The following is a 16610-nucleotide window of genomic DNA, read 5'->3' on the forward strand; positions in this document are numbered from 1 at the left end:
ACATGCTCTTTGCTATGGACTGTTTGTGTCCTCCCGTCCCAGATTCATTTATTGAAATCTGATCTCCAATGTGATGGTATTAGGAAGTGGGGCCTTTGGGAGGTAATTAGGCCACAAGAGTGAAGCCCTCATGAATACACTTGGTGCCCTTAAAAGTCAATGACGGGACCAAGCTCTTTCTCTATACTATGAGGATACAACAAGAAGCCCACTGTCTTCAACCAATAAGAGGACTCTCATCAGGTCCAACCATGTTAGCACCATGATCTTGGACTTCAAGCCTCCAGAACCGTGAGAAATATCTGTTGTCGCTGAACCACCCCGTTTTCGTATTTTGTTAGAGCAGCCCAAGCTGACACTATTGCATAAAATATATACGAAATACTTAGAGATAAATTAGACAAGAGTTGTGCAAGACCTGTACACTGAAACCTACAAAACACTGTGAGAGAAATTAAAGAAGACCTAAACGAATGGGGAGATACACCAAGCTTATGGATTGGAAGACTCAATATTGTTAAAATGTCAATTCTCTCCAAATGACTTATAAATTCAACCCAATCCCAATCTAAACTCCAGCAACATTTTTTTTTTTTTTTTTTTTGCAGAAACTTGTGAGCTGAATCTAAAATTTGTGTGGAATTGCAAGACTTAACTAAAATAGCCTAAATAATTTTGAAAAAGGAGAACCAAGTTGAAAATCTTCAACTATTGATTTTAAGACTTTTTAGAAAGTTAAAATAATCAAGACAGTGCGAAGTCAGTGTAAAGATACATATCAATGTAGATTTGTATAAAGATATACATCAAAGGAACAGAATACAGTCCAGGAATAGACCCACACATGTATAGCCAATTGATTTCTGATAAGGGTGCCAAGGCAATTCTGCAGGGTAAGAATAATCTTCAACAAATGGTGTTGGAACAGTTGGATAGCCATATGCAAAAGTACGAAATTCATACCTTTGGATCATGGGCCTAAATATAAGAGCTAACACCAGAAAACTTCTGAAAGAAAATACAGGAGAAAATCTTAGTGTCTCTGGATTAAGGACAACCCAAATGTCCATCAACAGGCAAATGGATGAACAAATGTGGTTTACCCATACAATAGAATACGACTCAGAATTGAAAAGCAACCAACTGTTGATAAGCTCATCAACATCGATGAATCTCAGCACCACTATGCTGAGTGAAAGATGCCAGACAAAAAGACTACATACTATAGGAGTCCATTTATATAAAATTCGAGGACATGCAGACTAACAGTGACAGAGTAGACCAGCGTTTGCAGGGAGGCAGAGGGGAAGGAAAGGCAGGAAGGGAAGGATTTCAAAGAGGAATGAGACTATTGGGGTTGATAGAAATGTTCATTATTTTGATTGTGGCTGTGGTTTCATGGGTATACAAGTATGTCAACACTTATCAAATTGTATTCTTTAAATACATGTTTATTGCAAGTCATTTGTACCACAATAAGCCTATTTTAAAAAAGTACAAAGAACAGTTTATAGTATAATGCACTTTAGATCCACAGAGAAATGTATCAGTCAGGGCAATGAGCACAAGAAACCCAGACTCTGTGGCTTGATACAACAGAAGTTTATGTTTTGTGTTTGTCACAGTTTCACATGGGTTGGGCTGCTCCAGCAGCTCGAAGCCAAGGAGTGACTAAGAGACAGTGCCTTCTTCCATCTTGTGGCCTTGCTGGCTTCAATATGTGTCTTCAGTCTTACCAAGGATAAGGAGAGAGAGCAGAGATGATCCTGACCGGACCTAGAAAGAGGCGCCCATCACATCTGCCCACATCACATCTGGCCAAAACCCAGTTACGTGGTAGGGAGGGAAGAGCAGAGCTTTCGTTTCTGGACCCAGCCAGTCTCTGCCCGAAGAAAAAGAACAGTCTCTTCCCAGAGCAGCTATGCACACAGCGACACGTACTGCAGAACACCGAGCTTCCCAGCCCAAACACCCGCATTCAGATCCCATCAGTTTTCTCCTAGAATGATGAGAGGGCATTTGCTTTATATTTCTGAACTAAAGAGCCTATTCAAGGGCTTCTTCTGAAGGAACAATTTCTACACCAAAGGAAAATCCAAGGCTCCAGCTCTTAAGAGACAGAAAATAGTTTATGGTTTTCAAATCACTCCCACAGCCTCTCCCACTCCTTTTCTACTTCCTATCCCTAAGGTTTCAAAACTTTCAGAGTTCAGTCTAAGCAAAGGCATGCAGCCTGTGCCCTCCACCATCTGCATCTGAATCTACAGCACAAGGAGAAACTGAATCCAGAATACGACACGGAGCTGCTGAGAACATTTGCTTGGTCTTTGGTGGTATATAGTGGGCTAACTAGACTCCTTGCTGAAGCAGTCAGATAGCCCCACGTGTGCCCGTTTGGACAAGCACTGTCTGTTTATTTTCTTGTTTTGTTTTGTTTTTGTTTTGGGGGAGGTAATTAGGTTTATTTATTTATTTTAGTGGAGGTACTGAGGATTGAACCCAGAACCTTGGGCATGCTAGGCATGTGCTCTACCACTGAGCTATGCCCTCCCTCCCAGTGTCTGTGATAAGATTGTGTGAATGAAAAATATTGCCAGCCATACTGGTGAACAAAGGATGCTGTGGCCATCAAGTCATCAGCTGCTACTGCCACCCCTCAGTGAGTGGCGGGAACTCAGATGCAGACAAAAAGGCAGCCTACCTTTGCAGCCACCCACAATGGTGCACTCTGAGGGAACTCAGGATGGCAAAGAACAGGACACTGGCCCTAGATGGCTAGGTGCACATCAAAGGAATGATTTTAGTGAGCCCAGAACTTTGCACCTTCCCATACATAGAAAAGCACTACATTCCTGAACCTGAGATATCTGGTTTTCTTTAGTAACAGTAATCTTTTGATATTCCAACTTCCTAGTCTTTGTTGCAAAAACTCATATATCCTGGCTTCTTCCTTGCCACTTTGGAATAGCCTCTTAGAGAAAGCTGAGATGCTCTGTCCTGAGCTGGAGTCCTCGGGAAATCCACCGAATAAAATATAACTCTCAGCTTTTAGGTTGTGCATTTTATTTCAGTCGACAATTGGATTCAATTTATCATTACCAGCTGGATGACCTTGACAGGGTTTAACCATGTGTCCTTCCCTGTAGCAAATTCTCCTGTGGTAGTGTATCTCTCCCAAACTCAGCAGAGCTTCTCACCCAGGTGTATGTGTTCCTGGGGCACTTGATGAACTGACCGGGGTCAGAATGTTCCTGGCACTTACCTATAGGGACCAACAGCTGGCTCTGCTCAGAGTGAGATGATCTGAGTGTTGGGCTTCCAAGTCCATCCTGGTAAGTTGATTGAGGCAGTTTTTCCTAATATTTTGATTTGCATCCTTATATATATATAAAATGTGTGTGAACCACTCCATTCAGTCTTGTTAGCCCCACCACGCCACTGAAACCACAGTGGTCACAGTTACCAACAATCCCCCCATTGTCCAAACTCAGTGGTCAGTTCTCTGTGCATGTAACTTGACATCAAAGCAGCATGTGAAACAGCTGATCACTGCCTGTTTCTCCAAACGCTTTCTTCGCATAGCTTCTGGGACACCACACTCTCCAGACCCTGCCTGCTGCTGCTGCACTTTCTCGTCTGTTGTCCTCCTAACTGCTGAGTAGTATTTTGCCACAGAGCCCTCTCCTGGAATGTCTTCTCACACATGATTTGGAAAAGTTATAGATTAGGTTCTACACATGTAGAATGAGCTCCCCACCTCTACCTCCCCAACCTTAATAGCTTTGGACAACTCAGATGAAATTTCCTTCCTTCCTCCCTCCCTCCCTCTTTTCCTTCCTTCTTTCCTTTCGGTCTTCCTTCCTCCTTCCCTCTCTCCCTCCCTTCCTTTTTGGTCAAATTATCTGGAAATCGTCTCCCTCTATAAGTAATAATAAGGGTTTCCAGATATGGTGGTTCACTGCTAATTTTTTCTAATAACTTGCCTAGGAGAAGGCAGAGGACACTTTCACCATTTTCAATGAGATATGCATTGTTGTCCTCGAAAATCAACTTAAACTGACCCTTTCAGGAAAGAGTCTGTGAAATGCAAGAGAGAAAAACAATGAATTCACAGAAGAACTTGCTCCCACCCACTTGGAACACAGTCCCTTTCGCCAACCTGTTTGATCAGCTGGGGATAAAGCATCCTCATTTACATAACTTCCTGGCCCTTTGTGTTTCAAGATGGCAACATTCCAGGGTACAGTTTCCATATGAATGAAGGAAGCTAAAAGCCCACAGATGCCTATCAGACACTCACTGGATATAGTTTCTCTAGAATGTCCAGGGATTCCTGGTTGTTTCCATCTCTTACCGTCTTGCAGGATGATCTGATACTTACTAATATATGTGTGCCCTCTTTAATAATTCAGTGACCAAATATTAAATGAATTTAGGAAATATTTATGAATCACTTGTATGCCTACTGCCTATAAGCTCTCCTACTGGGTGCTGCAGCCCTGCCTTGAAGGAACCCACAGGTGAGAAGTATCTAAATGTTAAATCCTGTTCCTAATAGACTGAGCACACTAGGGGCAGAGGCCCTATATCCTCGATATCACCTAAATATAGTGTTGAGGACATAAACAGGTGGTCAATAAATACTTTTTGGAATTATGAAAATTCCATGGATTTCCATAATTAAAATCCATAATGATCACCAGCCAACTTTTGGAAGAAAACAGAGTTCCTTTCTCTCACTGTGAGGAAGCATATGACAGACACAGCACCTTACATGGTAGGAAGTGATGACAGACTAGAGGCTGAAAAGAATACTTAGTGTGGTTCAAATCAAAAGGACCTCTGAGTAGACAGAAAGGATAAATAAGCACTGAAATTAGCCTCAACACCAGAGGCATTGCTTACTGGGGGAAAAAAAGAGGATTCACATCCGAAAAAACACAAGTGGTCAGAAGTTCTGAATACTCATTGCAAAATTGTTTTTGTACTGAATTCACACCCTTAATGGTTTCCGCTCAAAAATGGAGCTCGTCGACTACACCCCTGTCATCTCACTTACAGGGTTTGGATCACAGGGAAGAAAATGAAAAGCCTCCCGGGGCCACTGCCATCTCTTCTGCCTTTAGAATCTGGCTCAAAACCTTGTCCACGTTTACTTACTGTCTCTATACTGGTATCTCCTCTAAGGAACAATGCAAGTTCCCAGCTGGGTAAAATCCAAATTAGGAAAGCACTGTCCTTTAGATATTTAAAAATATGTAAAGAGAATTTTACATACAGTTCTCACACTGTAACTTCAAATGGCAATTTCCCCACTATGTAGTTTTTAATAGTGAATTTTTTTTGAGGTAAAATGGAAAAAACACTCAGCTGCTCAGTGAGGCAGAATTAAAATATTCTGCAAAAACAGCACTTACGGAACAGGCAGAACCCCAGGGCTACTAATTAATGAACACATAACTAGTGGTACAAGACAGGTATATAGTGGCACATTCATGGTCCAGAAAAAGATTTTATTGTTATTATTATTTCATCTTGAACAATAAACACTTTAAGGCAAACTGTTTTTATAAGTGACTAAGAGGACTAAAAAAATGCACATAGCAGAATGAAACACTGGCACTCCCTGGGGTGTTCACTAGCTTCCCCTCGCAGCTGCTGGGCACATCATTTCTTTTTCACTTATATTTTATAGTAGGGGTCTTGGTTTTCCGGCGGAACCTGCGAGATTTGTTAATCAAATGAATCCCAGTCCCAGCAAGAGTATCTAGCGCATCTATGACAGCATGGCCCCTGGGGGTAGATTCTGCCAGGGGCAGCAAGTCTCCCTTGCTTGGGTTGTTTTCTCCTGGTTGAGAACTCCGGGCTTAAAATTTGGTTTCTTTCATCCTAATCCTGAGGAATCATGGTCGTTGAAAGGGAACCAGCAGCCTCTTACACCTTCCTGGGAACAGGGGAGTCGCATGCATTAACCTTCACCTCGAGTTTTAAATACAACAGTGCAGGTACACACGGAAAAGTCAAGGCTGCCCGTTATGCAAAGCCATCCTGTGACCCCACCCACTGCCATGGTAACGCAGTCGTGGATGAGTGTGAATGTGTTGATGTAGCAGGTGAATGTGTGTACGTGTGAGTGGGTTTGTGAAAGCGTATGAATTTGCATGAATGTACTTGTATGTTTGTGAATCCTTGTGTATTTTTATTTGTATTTTTTTGGTATGTATTTGTGTGTATTTTTGAGTGAATGTGTGCATTTGTGTGTTCGTATGTGTATATGTGTTCATGTATGTGTATATGACATTTGTGTGTATAACCATGAATTTGTGAGTATAAATGTATATGGATATGTATTTGTGTGTAGTTTCTATGAGTGTGTGTGAGTGTTAAAGTGTGCGTGTCTATATTGTGTGTGGTTGAGTACATGACGTGTGTGTGTAAATGTGTGTTTGGGTGAGCATATCAGTGTGCATGTGTGTAGTTGCCTATATGTGTATCTGAGTGTGTTTTTGTGTGTAGGAATGCACATTGTGAGTGTATTTGTATACACGTTAAGTATGTAATTTTCTGTATTGCATTGTGTGCATTTGTGCTAAAGTACTTGTGTGTTGAGTGTATAATTTTTGTGATTGTGTATTTGTGTGTTCTTGTATGAGTGTGTGAGTGTATAACTGAGCAAACGCGAGCATTTGTGTCGAGGCTGTGCGTGCCGTGTGAGTGTGTATTTGTGTGTGAGTATATACATTTGGGTGTGTGCGCGCGATAGAGCGCGCGTGTGAGCGGGTGTGTGCCGTCTCCATGCGCCTCCACCTCCGCGCGAACCGCCCCAGCGCCGCGCGGGAGCAGAGGCGGCCGCCGGGCCGGCGGGCGAGGGAGGGACGCGCGCGCCGGGGTGAGCGGGCTGCGCCGCCGTCACCGCCGCCGCGCCGACTTTGCCCTTTAAATCAGTCTCCAAGCCGATTACAGCTGATCTCCCACGTGACGTTTTACCTTCTGTCTCCCAGAGCGAGTTGCCCGAGGACAGTTCTCCTCAGGCTGCCGCGCGTCGCGCCGCCCCAGCCCGCCGCGGGGGCTCGGGCTCCCGCAACTTTGGGCGAAGCTGCAGCCGCCAGGCGCCCTCACAGGACCACTCTCCACGCGGGCGTCGGGGGGTTTCCCGCGGCTTCGCCCGGCCGGGAGGGCGGCGGTCGGGGCGGACAAGGTGCCCCGGCCGCAGCCCGGCGCCCCTAGGACCAGCGCGGCGCCGCGCCCCGGAGGCCGACGGGGTGCCCTGTGCGCGGCGACAGGAAAGGGGGCGCCCTTCGCCGTCGAGAGCCGAGCGGGCGCGCCCTCAGAGGACCCGCGGGAGATGGCCGCGAGGCAGGGGTGAGCCCCCCGCGCCCTCACCATGCAGAAGAGCGTGCGCTACAACGAGGGGCACGCCCTGTACCTGGCCTTCCTGGCCCGCAAAGAAGGCACCAAGCGCGGCTTCCTGAGCAAGAAGGCGGCCGAGGCGAGCCGCTGGCACGAAAAGTGGTTCGCCCTCTACCAGAATGTGCTCTTCTACTTTGAGGGCGAGCAGAGCGGCCGCCCAGCGGGCATGTATCTCCTGGAGGGCTGCAGCTGCGAGCGGGCACTCGCGCCGCCCAGGGCCGGGGCCGGGCCAGGCGGCGCCCGGGACGCGCTGGACAAGCAGGTACCACGCGCGGTCTCTCCCGGTCTCCCTGCCTCCAGCGGTGGCAATTCCCAGTTCATCCAACCCCAGAGGTCGGGGGCCCGACCCAACACTGGGACCACCCTCCGAGATCCGGGATTCCCCTGCGGCGTCCTTGGTTGGGCATCTCCACGCGCTTACCCTTCTCCATCTTCCCCTTGTCCTCCATCTCCATGTGATCAGTTGGAATAGGGGCTCCGCTTTGTTTTTTCGCGATCCTGAAAGCTGTCGGGTCATTTCCGCTTCACTGCTAACCTTCCATTGCTTCTCTGCACCTTCTTCTGAAGGTTTAGTGTGGTGACTTGTGTTGACACCTGTTGGATTTAGGTTGGCAAGACGGAACTAACTTAATTGGAAAAGTTTGGTTTCTCCTTTACCGGGCTGGTGCGTGTAGGTTTCTGTGCCTGCAGATGTTTGATCGCTGGCTGTGCAGGGAACAAGCGGGGCCCCTAGGACAGACAGGCACATTCTGTTGGTCACTTTTAATCTGTCTTTGTGGTTTATGTCAGTTTACTTTGCTAACATTTGGCCTGCTGGGTCTAATTATGAAGATAAATGTGTATCCATTTCCCTCAGGATTAATATTTGGTAGCCACATTCCTGCTATGTGTAAACATGCGGGCATTTAAAAAGAACGCTTCTGTGTACTTTTAAATGAACGCGTTGAAAATGAATGTGACCTTTTTATTCTGGATCATAATTTTATTAGTTTTGCTATGTCTGCACTCCGGGAGGAAAATACCCTCCAGATTTAGTAACTCCCGCCCCCATTCCTGCAAATGCGAAATTTGTGTTTTTTTCAGTCACCATTTGGTTTTTAAAGTTAAAGCAGACTAATTTTATGCTCCCAAATGTTCTCACCTCGCTTCTAGGTCCCCACCTTGGAAAAAAAAAGGCTGATTGTCTTTGCTGTTGCATGGAAATACTTCGCAGCTTTGTCAGGCCAGACAGCTTCCACTGCAAACCCCCGAGGGCGGCTGTGGGAGGCGCTAGTGGTGGAGTGGTGAATAAGATGCCTACATAACCCCTGGGGGCTCATAAAACACTGTGTAAAATTAAGAGGAGTTAAAACTAGATCAACTAGAAGTTTGATTTTTTTTCACTTTGGTTTCACTATAAATCTTTCAGACTTAGCTGATTAAACTTGGTATAACGCTTATAGATCTGAATATTTAAGAATACGCCCTTTGGTTTTTGAGGGCGTGTTGAGGGGTCATTTAAAAAACTGATTTCCAATTTTGTAGCTATGGATACTGGAGGTATAAGTTTAAATTTGAAGTCAGGCATTTTAGAATTTAAATTGAGAGCAGGAGAAAGGTTTTGAGGAAACAGATTTTTTCCAGGATCGACTTTTTTCCCCAACTTTTCTACTGGTGAGATTTTTTAAAAAAGGTATGTGTTCCAAGGCCCATGGGAGCAAAAATCAATAGGTTTTTAAAATGTCTAAAATAAAATAGAGTACTCAAAATTATCCTGAAGATGTATCTTTGACTTAATTCCAAATTATTTTTTCTCTTTGCATTTATACTAATATCAAGAGATACCACTTTTTTTTTTTTTTTTTTTTGGCGTTGAGGGTGAGCAGTTGTTACTTGCTGCAACTCACATGGCTTTCTGACTAGTTAACATATGAAACCCCCAATTTTTCTACTTAGAGAATATCCAGACTCTCATCTTCAGGACAGTTTTCTTCAAACCATATTTTATTAAAGAAATGTAACCTCCAAAAGTCTGACTTTTCTGCCACTTTCTAATGGAAGTCCTAAGTAGGTCTTCTTATGAAAAAACCTTTTTCGATGTTTATTATCATACAAGTTACGAATATTTCTCAATCATTTATATATCTCAACAAGGTTAGGTATTAGAACCTTTGGTGTTTGTAGTAAAACTGAGATGTGGAAAAGCAAGCATTCCAAAATGGATTAGGAGTTGGATTGGGAAACCTGTCAAACTTTGTCTTGTGTTAGACATACTGCTGTGACTTGAGTCCGCTTAGCAGACTGATATTTTTCTGCAGCACTGTCTGTCTGGGTGTGTTTGAAGAATTAAGACGAAACTGCAAGAGGGGAGGGTATATCTCGAGTGGTAGAGCCCGTGCTTAGCATGCATGAGGTTCTGGGCTCAATCCCTAGTACCTCCTCTAAGAATAAATAAGAAAACCTAATTACCACCCCCCCCAAAAAAAAAGAAAAGAAAAAGAAACTGCAGAGATAAGAAACGAGAAGAAACAACCTACCTTGATCTACACGGTTTATGCAATTGGTTCTCCTTCAGTTCATTTGTGTTGCTAATGTGTTCACTTCACCCGGAGCACCTAGACATGGTGGACCTGTGAAACTGGCCAGGTAGAGAGTGGATGCAGGGCGCTGAGCAGGGATCATGTCAAGGTATGCTTCTCCAAGTATGCTTCTGGAGCTTTCCACAGAAATGTCTCCATCAACCCCATAAATATAGTGTAAGGTTAGGGCTTGAAACAGGACTTAGGGAGGCAGAATGGGTTTCCTCCACCACGTTTCTGTGTGACGTCTTTAGGCAAATCTCTTAACGTTTCCTCTGGTTTTTTCTGTTAATGAGATCCATTTTTTAATAATTAAAAAGTAAGAGTTTGGCTAAGATGACTTCTAAGTTGCCTTCTAATAATGACATCTCCTGTTTCTAAAGTTATAACAGATAGTGTGAACTTTTTGCTGTGTAGAGAATGTGAAGGACAATTTCACAAGATTTAAAGATTACCAGTCTCTGTAATAAATACTGCATCTAAGTAGTAAGGTCAAACAGGTGATTGAAGTGGACATTCTGATAAATCAGGTTAGCAAATGTGCAAAACTATGGAAACATCATTGCTTGAGACAAAACCACTCTTAACATTCATGTTGGAGGGTGACGTATTGTAATGTCATTGACAGTCACTGTAGTTGATGTAATTCTTGCTATGAAATGCCTCTAATCATTCTTGCCAGTTTAAATTCAACTTCTCCTTCAAATAACTTAAAAATTCTAATTAGGTCTGTTTTTAGGTAAGTTATAAGAAGAAAACACTCATTGGTTTGCTTCTTCTAAATAATAATTCAAAGTAAGTTGGTTGACAAAAGAAAATTAAGGTCCTTCCTTTCTTCCTTCCTTCCTCTGTTTTCAGTTAAGAAGAGAAAAGAAAGATGTTTTTCACTTTCCAAATTGCTTAGGTTGAAGGAGTATTTGTATTGCTCTGTTTTCTCAGTAATGACACAAGATTTCACTTTGGGTCTTTGGGTGATGGCAGGTCTCTCCTATCAAACCTTCCATAGTGGCAACTTCTTAGGGATAGTTATGGTGATATAATAAAAATGCATTCAGTTATGGAAAATTTTAAGTGGTGTTCTTTTCCTCAGAAATGTGTGTTGATGGTACATCCTTCTAAAAAAAAAGCTCCATTAATGGAAAGTGAAAAACTTACCTTTCATTCCAGTTGAAGGTGTTTAAGGGGAAGGGAATCTGAATTTAGTAAGTACCTTGTATTTGCCAAGCTCAGTGCTGTCTTCCATTATCTCATCTAATTTGAACCTCACTTCAGCTCTTGGAGATTGGTGGTATTTTTTGATTTTTACCTGTGGTAACTAACACTGAGGCTCAGAGTGTTCTAGGGAGTTAATCAAAGTCTAACTCCAGGTGTGAAGACTGAATAATCTTGAAAAGTGTCTTACTAAGGAGATACTTAAATCCACTGAACTTCAAGAAATTTCAAATCCGGTTGGGATGGGGGTTGAGGTTATAGTTTGTGAATCACTGTTTTGTTTATCCTTATTTCGCCCAAAACACTTTAAAGGACAGTTTTGATTCTTGAGAAATACAGTTGCAGAGTATTACATTTTCAAGGGAAAATGGGATTTATGTTTAAACAGTTTTACGTGGCATTCATTCATTTGATTCAGTAGGAGATCTTTGAAAATATTTGCTCTCAGGGTGAAAGTATGCATCCCAGTTAGTCCATCTGAGTGGTTGTAGCTGTCTTGCCTGCTGGCAGGAGAGACATATAGGAACAAAGCCATCTTTATTTTTATTTTCCTGGTAATGTTAAGTTTTCAGGCTGATTCAGTTGTTTGGGGGGAAAATATCTCCTTAGTTCTGGAGGTTTAAAGTAGAGGATACTTGTCATATTTGTGTTGAATTAAACATTTTGATTTAATTTTAAAGGGATTTCCCCGTCACCTCATTTCTAGCCAGTGATTTTAGCCTTCCTAACTTGACCACAAGCAGAGGATTTTAATCGTTTTATCGAATTAGGCAGAGCTGCATGCAAGCCCTGAAGTATTTGTGAAGGGTGGGTTTTCGTTCTAATTGATGTTTCTTAACTGAAGTTTAATAACCAATTCAATATTTTCTTTTCGACCTCTGCTTATGGAACACAAATAAGGGCAAACGGAATAAAAAAAGTCTTAAATCTCGTAAAACATTTTAAAATATAATTTAGGAAAGAACTACTTTATCACTTCAACTTTGTAATCAGTCTTCCAATTTAGATTTAAATGAAGAAAAATAATCTATGGATTAGCAAAATGTCCTGTTTTAATTTTGGCTACACTAAATCATACTATTTATATTATTGTACTTATCATTAAGAATTCAACCTAGAGAAATTTATCATTGATGTGACAGATGTACATAAAAATGAATTTTTGTTGTGACAAATATTTTTCCGTGGACTTTAATAAGCGAGAGCTAAATGTACTATTAAATGGTGGAAAATATTTGCAGTGTGATAACAAAGTTTTTCCTTCTTTTGAGAATTGAAAAATAGAGATATTTTCCTTTCATTGGGTGATAAGTCCTAAAACATGTATGATAACCAGATGTTTCTGGTTTTAGCAAGTGAACGTTGAGAGTTTGTTAAAACAATTGTTGATACTGCTGTTTGTTTCATACGGATTATACTTTTTAGTCGGCTTTGTCTGTTTTTTCAATACATATGCATGCTACAGTCAATATAATTTTAATTTTGTAGAATATAAAAAATTAGTATTTAAGATTATTTTATAATGAAATAAGCCAGATTGACAAACAGCATGGATTTACTTAGGTCTGAAATCATAATTTTCACAATTTTAAAGTAGCTTTATGTTTTTATGCCTGTTTATTTGTCCTACAAGAAACGGATATGTGCCCATATGTTTGTGTTTGTTGTGAGTATGTTTATTGATTTTATCTTCCATCATTAAATATTAAACAGTTGTTACACAGTTACAGATGTTGGAGTTTTAACAGATTTTTATCTGTATCCCTAACATTTCAAGGCAGGAGTTGTAAATCCAATCTGTGTACAATTTGGGGAGCTTTATTTTTCAGAACTAATAATTCTATTAAGTTAATCACAGTATAAATTCCTCTCTGAAATTAGTTTACCTTAATTCAAAATTATTTATAGTAAAATATTAGTTAATACTGAAACAAAACTAGACATGACATTTGTTAGGTATCAATATAGCACTGTGGTAAATGTTTGGTTTTTGTGTAACATTGGGCCATTATTCCAAAAATTAACCATTATTCCAAAATTATTCATTACATTTCAGTTAGTGTAATTTTCAAACACTACCTGATTGTGAAGTTATAAATACATTATTTTGGCTCCACCAAAGAGTGTATTTTACCATTTTTCCCCAAGGAATTCAAATATGATTGTGCGCATATTTGGGGGGAGAAACAGCTGCAAGTTTTCCTTTTTCATTTATTTGAGAAAATATTGGTATCAGTGAGTGGAGCAAAGATGTAGAAAGCAACATGCTCTCACACTTTTCCTTTTAACCAGCACTTGAAAAACTTACAATTCATGAAAAATGAAGATTCAAATAGTTTTTCTTAAAACTCCTCATAGTGATGCAAATTACTCTAAATGTACTTTTAGGGAGAGGGCATGGAAAAAAAAACAAATTTGAGTTGATCTGTGTTTATGTAAATGTTTCTTTTCTTTCTGAATTATGAAGAACTGAGAAAGTTGGGGAGACCTACGTAAGTATAACTTACAGCATCAGCATGCAGTAAGTTAAGGAGAGGGGATTCTCCTAAGATCGGCAAAGATACCAATAAAACGTTAAGGAAAGCTTGCTTAAAAACAAAATTTATTGATCTTTAATGCTTTATTATTTTTGATCTAGGCCATAATTTCTTTTATTAGCTCTTTCCATACTTACTGTTGTGACATTGCTGAGACCTATGATGAAGGAAACAGCAGGGATCCGAGGGACCCTGGTTACTGTTATTGCATTCTTTTCAGGTTCCTGAAATGTTTTATTTCGTCATTGTCTGATTTAATTTAGACAATGCCTGATTCATTTCCTGAACTGTATTTATGGGCTCTTGCGATTTGTGTGACTAATGTAAACAGTGGAGTTAGTACTGTCAAATAGAGACACGATTGGGAAGCTAGGAGGTTTCCTGGGCTAGAAATGTGGAAATGGGGAGATAGGAGCCTGGCCTGTGGCTCATTGTGTAACATTATAACTCATTACAGAAGAAGTCATAACTAGATAATATCAGTGATGCATAGGAATAGGAGACCACTCATATCCAGTGTGGATTTGCTTCCTTTTAACTTTAAGGATATCAGTTCCCAGGTCAAATGGTCATATTGTTCAGTTCAGTTCAGGAATGAAACCACAGGGATTTCAGTCTCCACTCAGTGGCTTCCCAGATACATGATGAGCAATTTCGCTGTCTAAGTCTGGACCCTTGCCTGTGATGGGGATCGTGAGAGTACCTATGTCATTGTATTGCTGAAACACGGCCTTCGTACCCCACTTACCGAATTGAGACTCAAGGACAGAGTTTTGGATGAAGTAGAAAAGGCAGCTTTATTTCTTTGCCAGGCAAAGGAGATCACAATGAGCTAATACTTCTAAAACTGTGAGACTACTGGGGAGACAAGGCAGGGAGTTTTATAATAAAAGTTTGAGAGTTCAAGGGAGTGGAGCTAGTTTCCATAGAGATCTCAAATTGTTGCAAACTTGTTCTTGCTTTTGCAGATGCAGTGGTCCCCTTCCCTCTGCTGAGTATGAAGTTCATCTCTGGCTTTGAGACTCTCTTAATATTCTTGTACCTAGAACAAAGGACGCATAGGAAGGGGCTCTGTGGAAAAGAGCTCTAGAGAAAAATCTGTGCAGTTTAAAGTTAGATTGATAAATGCTTTTAACCTTTTAAGCAGACTGTGCCTGATACCTCCTGCTGCAGGCTGAGGCCTGCAGCTCAAACAACAGAATACAAGGAAACCGCAAGGGGTTGAGAGGAGGACACTGGGGTCAGAAGCAGGGCACTGAGTGTGAGCCCTGCACACAGCACCAGCACTATAAGTGGGTTAGGTGGTTCAACCAATCCTCCCTTCTTTCCAGCCTAACCCTGGTCAGCAAGAGCATGAGAAAAAATTTTTAAACCATTATACAGTTAAGCAGTTACAAATGCCATTACAGATATCAGATGGTCACTGATGACAGTGGGGTCCTGCTTGGTTACAGCTGGGTTGTTGTGAGACCACAGGCAATAGTCCACACCAAGCTCTTAACATAAGCCCAACACATGGATAGTTAGCACATTTGTCAGCTGGTGTTATTATTACCCCCTTTCTATTGTAATTCTTTATTTTTTATTTTCTTCTTCTTGCTTTCATTACTAGGGTTACTTCCTTCCTCTTCAAAAGTACTTTCAATTTAACACAGACAAAATAGAACAGTTCAGGGAACACCACTATACTCCTCACCTAGCAACAATCTTCAACTTTCTGCTTTCTTGTTTTCTCTGTTTTTCTTCACACATGCCTTTTTAAAAAATTGTTTGACTACTTTAAAGCAAGTCCCAGACAGACATTGTATTAGTTCACTTGTAAATAAGGAAAATGTTCCTCTTTGGCATAGCCCTTGTTTGGCACTGAAGATTGTATTAAGTATATCTCTGAAAAGAACGATCTTGGAAAGAGTTGGTAATGTGTTTCTGTTTTAATGTGTGTCATTGTAATTGTCATCATCTTTTTGCTGCCTTGATATCATTAGAAAGGAAAAAACTGAAGACAGTAGTTGTGAAGACATAAAGGTAGTAGAATTAGCTTTTAAATAAGTTCTGGCATGTTAAATCCTAAAGAAGAGAAATTTGAAATCAGCTGTTTAACCAAGATCATGGTGTAAAGGTATTTCATGATTCAACCGCACTCTAGGGAAAATTAAATTATTGGTGATTCTCTTACTGAGACATCTTTTTTTCTTTATTGAAGTCCATTTACCAGCAGCTGGAAGAGTCTTGTTTAGAGTCAAGAGTGAGTGCTTTCTCCTCTCATGTCATTAATGTGTCTCATCACTCAGAATTTTGCCTAGTTTTGCAACAATCAGGATGTCATCTATAAGCCAGGGTTTCATCCATTTTCAAAATCAATTCTAAAACAGTAGCCAATGCTATTTTAAGACAATTACTAGGGTTTCATTAATCAAGTGTGTAGTTTGCTTTTCCTAGGGTTTCTACGGTTAGTTGGCTTCTGTCATATGATTATTTGCTTTAGACTCTTATTGCAAGGGAGAAATAGGAACTCAAGTTGTCTTGAATAATGGACACCTCTGTGTGTGGTGAGGGGACAGTGGGAATATTGTAAGGCAATGTAAGGGCAAGTATTGCTCTACCTTTATTGTGACTTAGCTATTCTTTGGACATTGGTACTGGCTGACATGTTTTTCACTGTGTATGTGCCTCTTTGGTTCCTCACTGCTTCTGTTTTCTTATAATTTCTGCTTCCCCTAACTTCAGGCTGCCATGCCTCTCATGGTACTGACTCAACGTGTTGTAGCCCCTTTATCTCTGCTTTTTACTGCTTCAGTTCTCAATGTAGCATCTCTTATTCATGCAGTATTTTCAGGCTTATATTTTTGTGAGAGGGAATCTGCTTCAGTTCACAGCTGGGGGCTAGACAAGA

General features: G+C 41.2%; 1 protein-coding gene across 5 annotated transcripts in view; it reads left to right on the forward strand.

Moving 5' to 3' along the window:
• Positions 1-6831: 6831 nt before the first annotated feature.
• The window catches only part of RASGRF2 (Ras protein specific guanine nucleotide releasing factor 2), a 208639-nt gene continuing 198860 nt past the window's right edge, over positions 6832-16610 (forward strand). For 3 of the 5 annotated variants that reach the window (XM_032475318.1, XM_032475326.1, XM_032475337.1), the window contains exon 1: positions 6833-7672. In XM_032475318.1, the coding sequence (XP_032331209.1) occupies positions 7385-7672 (288 nt within the window). In that variant the 5' untranslated portion in view covers positions 6833-7384. Of the gene's footprint in view, positions 7673-16610 lie in introns of all 5 variants that reach the window. The other 2 variants (XM_032475303.1, XM_032475309.1) reach the window with 1 other exon arrangement.

The sequence above is a fragment of the Camelus ferus genome, chromosome 3 (assembly GCF_009834535.1).
Source record: "Camelus ferus isolate YT-003-E chromosome 3, BCGSAC_Cfer_1.0, whole genome shotgun sequence".
Taxonomy (NCBI): domain Eukaryota; kingdom Metazoa; phylum Chordata; class Mammalia; order Artiodactyla; family Camelidae; genus Camelus; species Camelus ferus.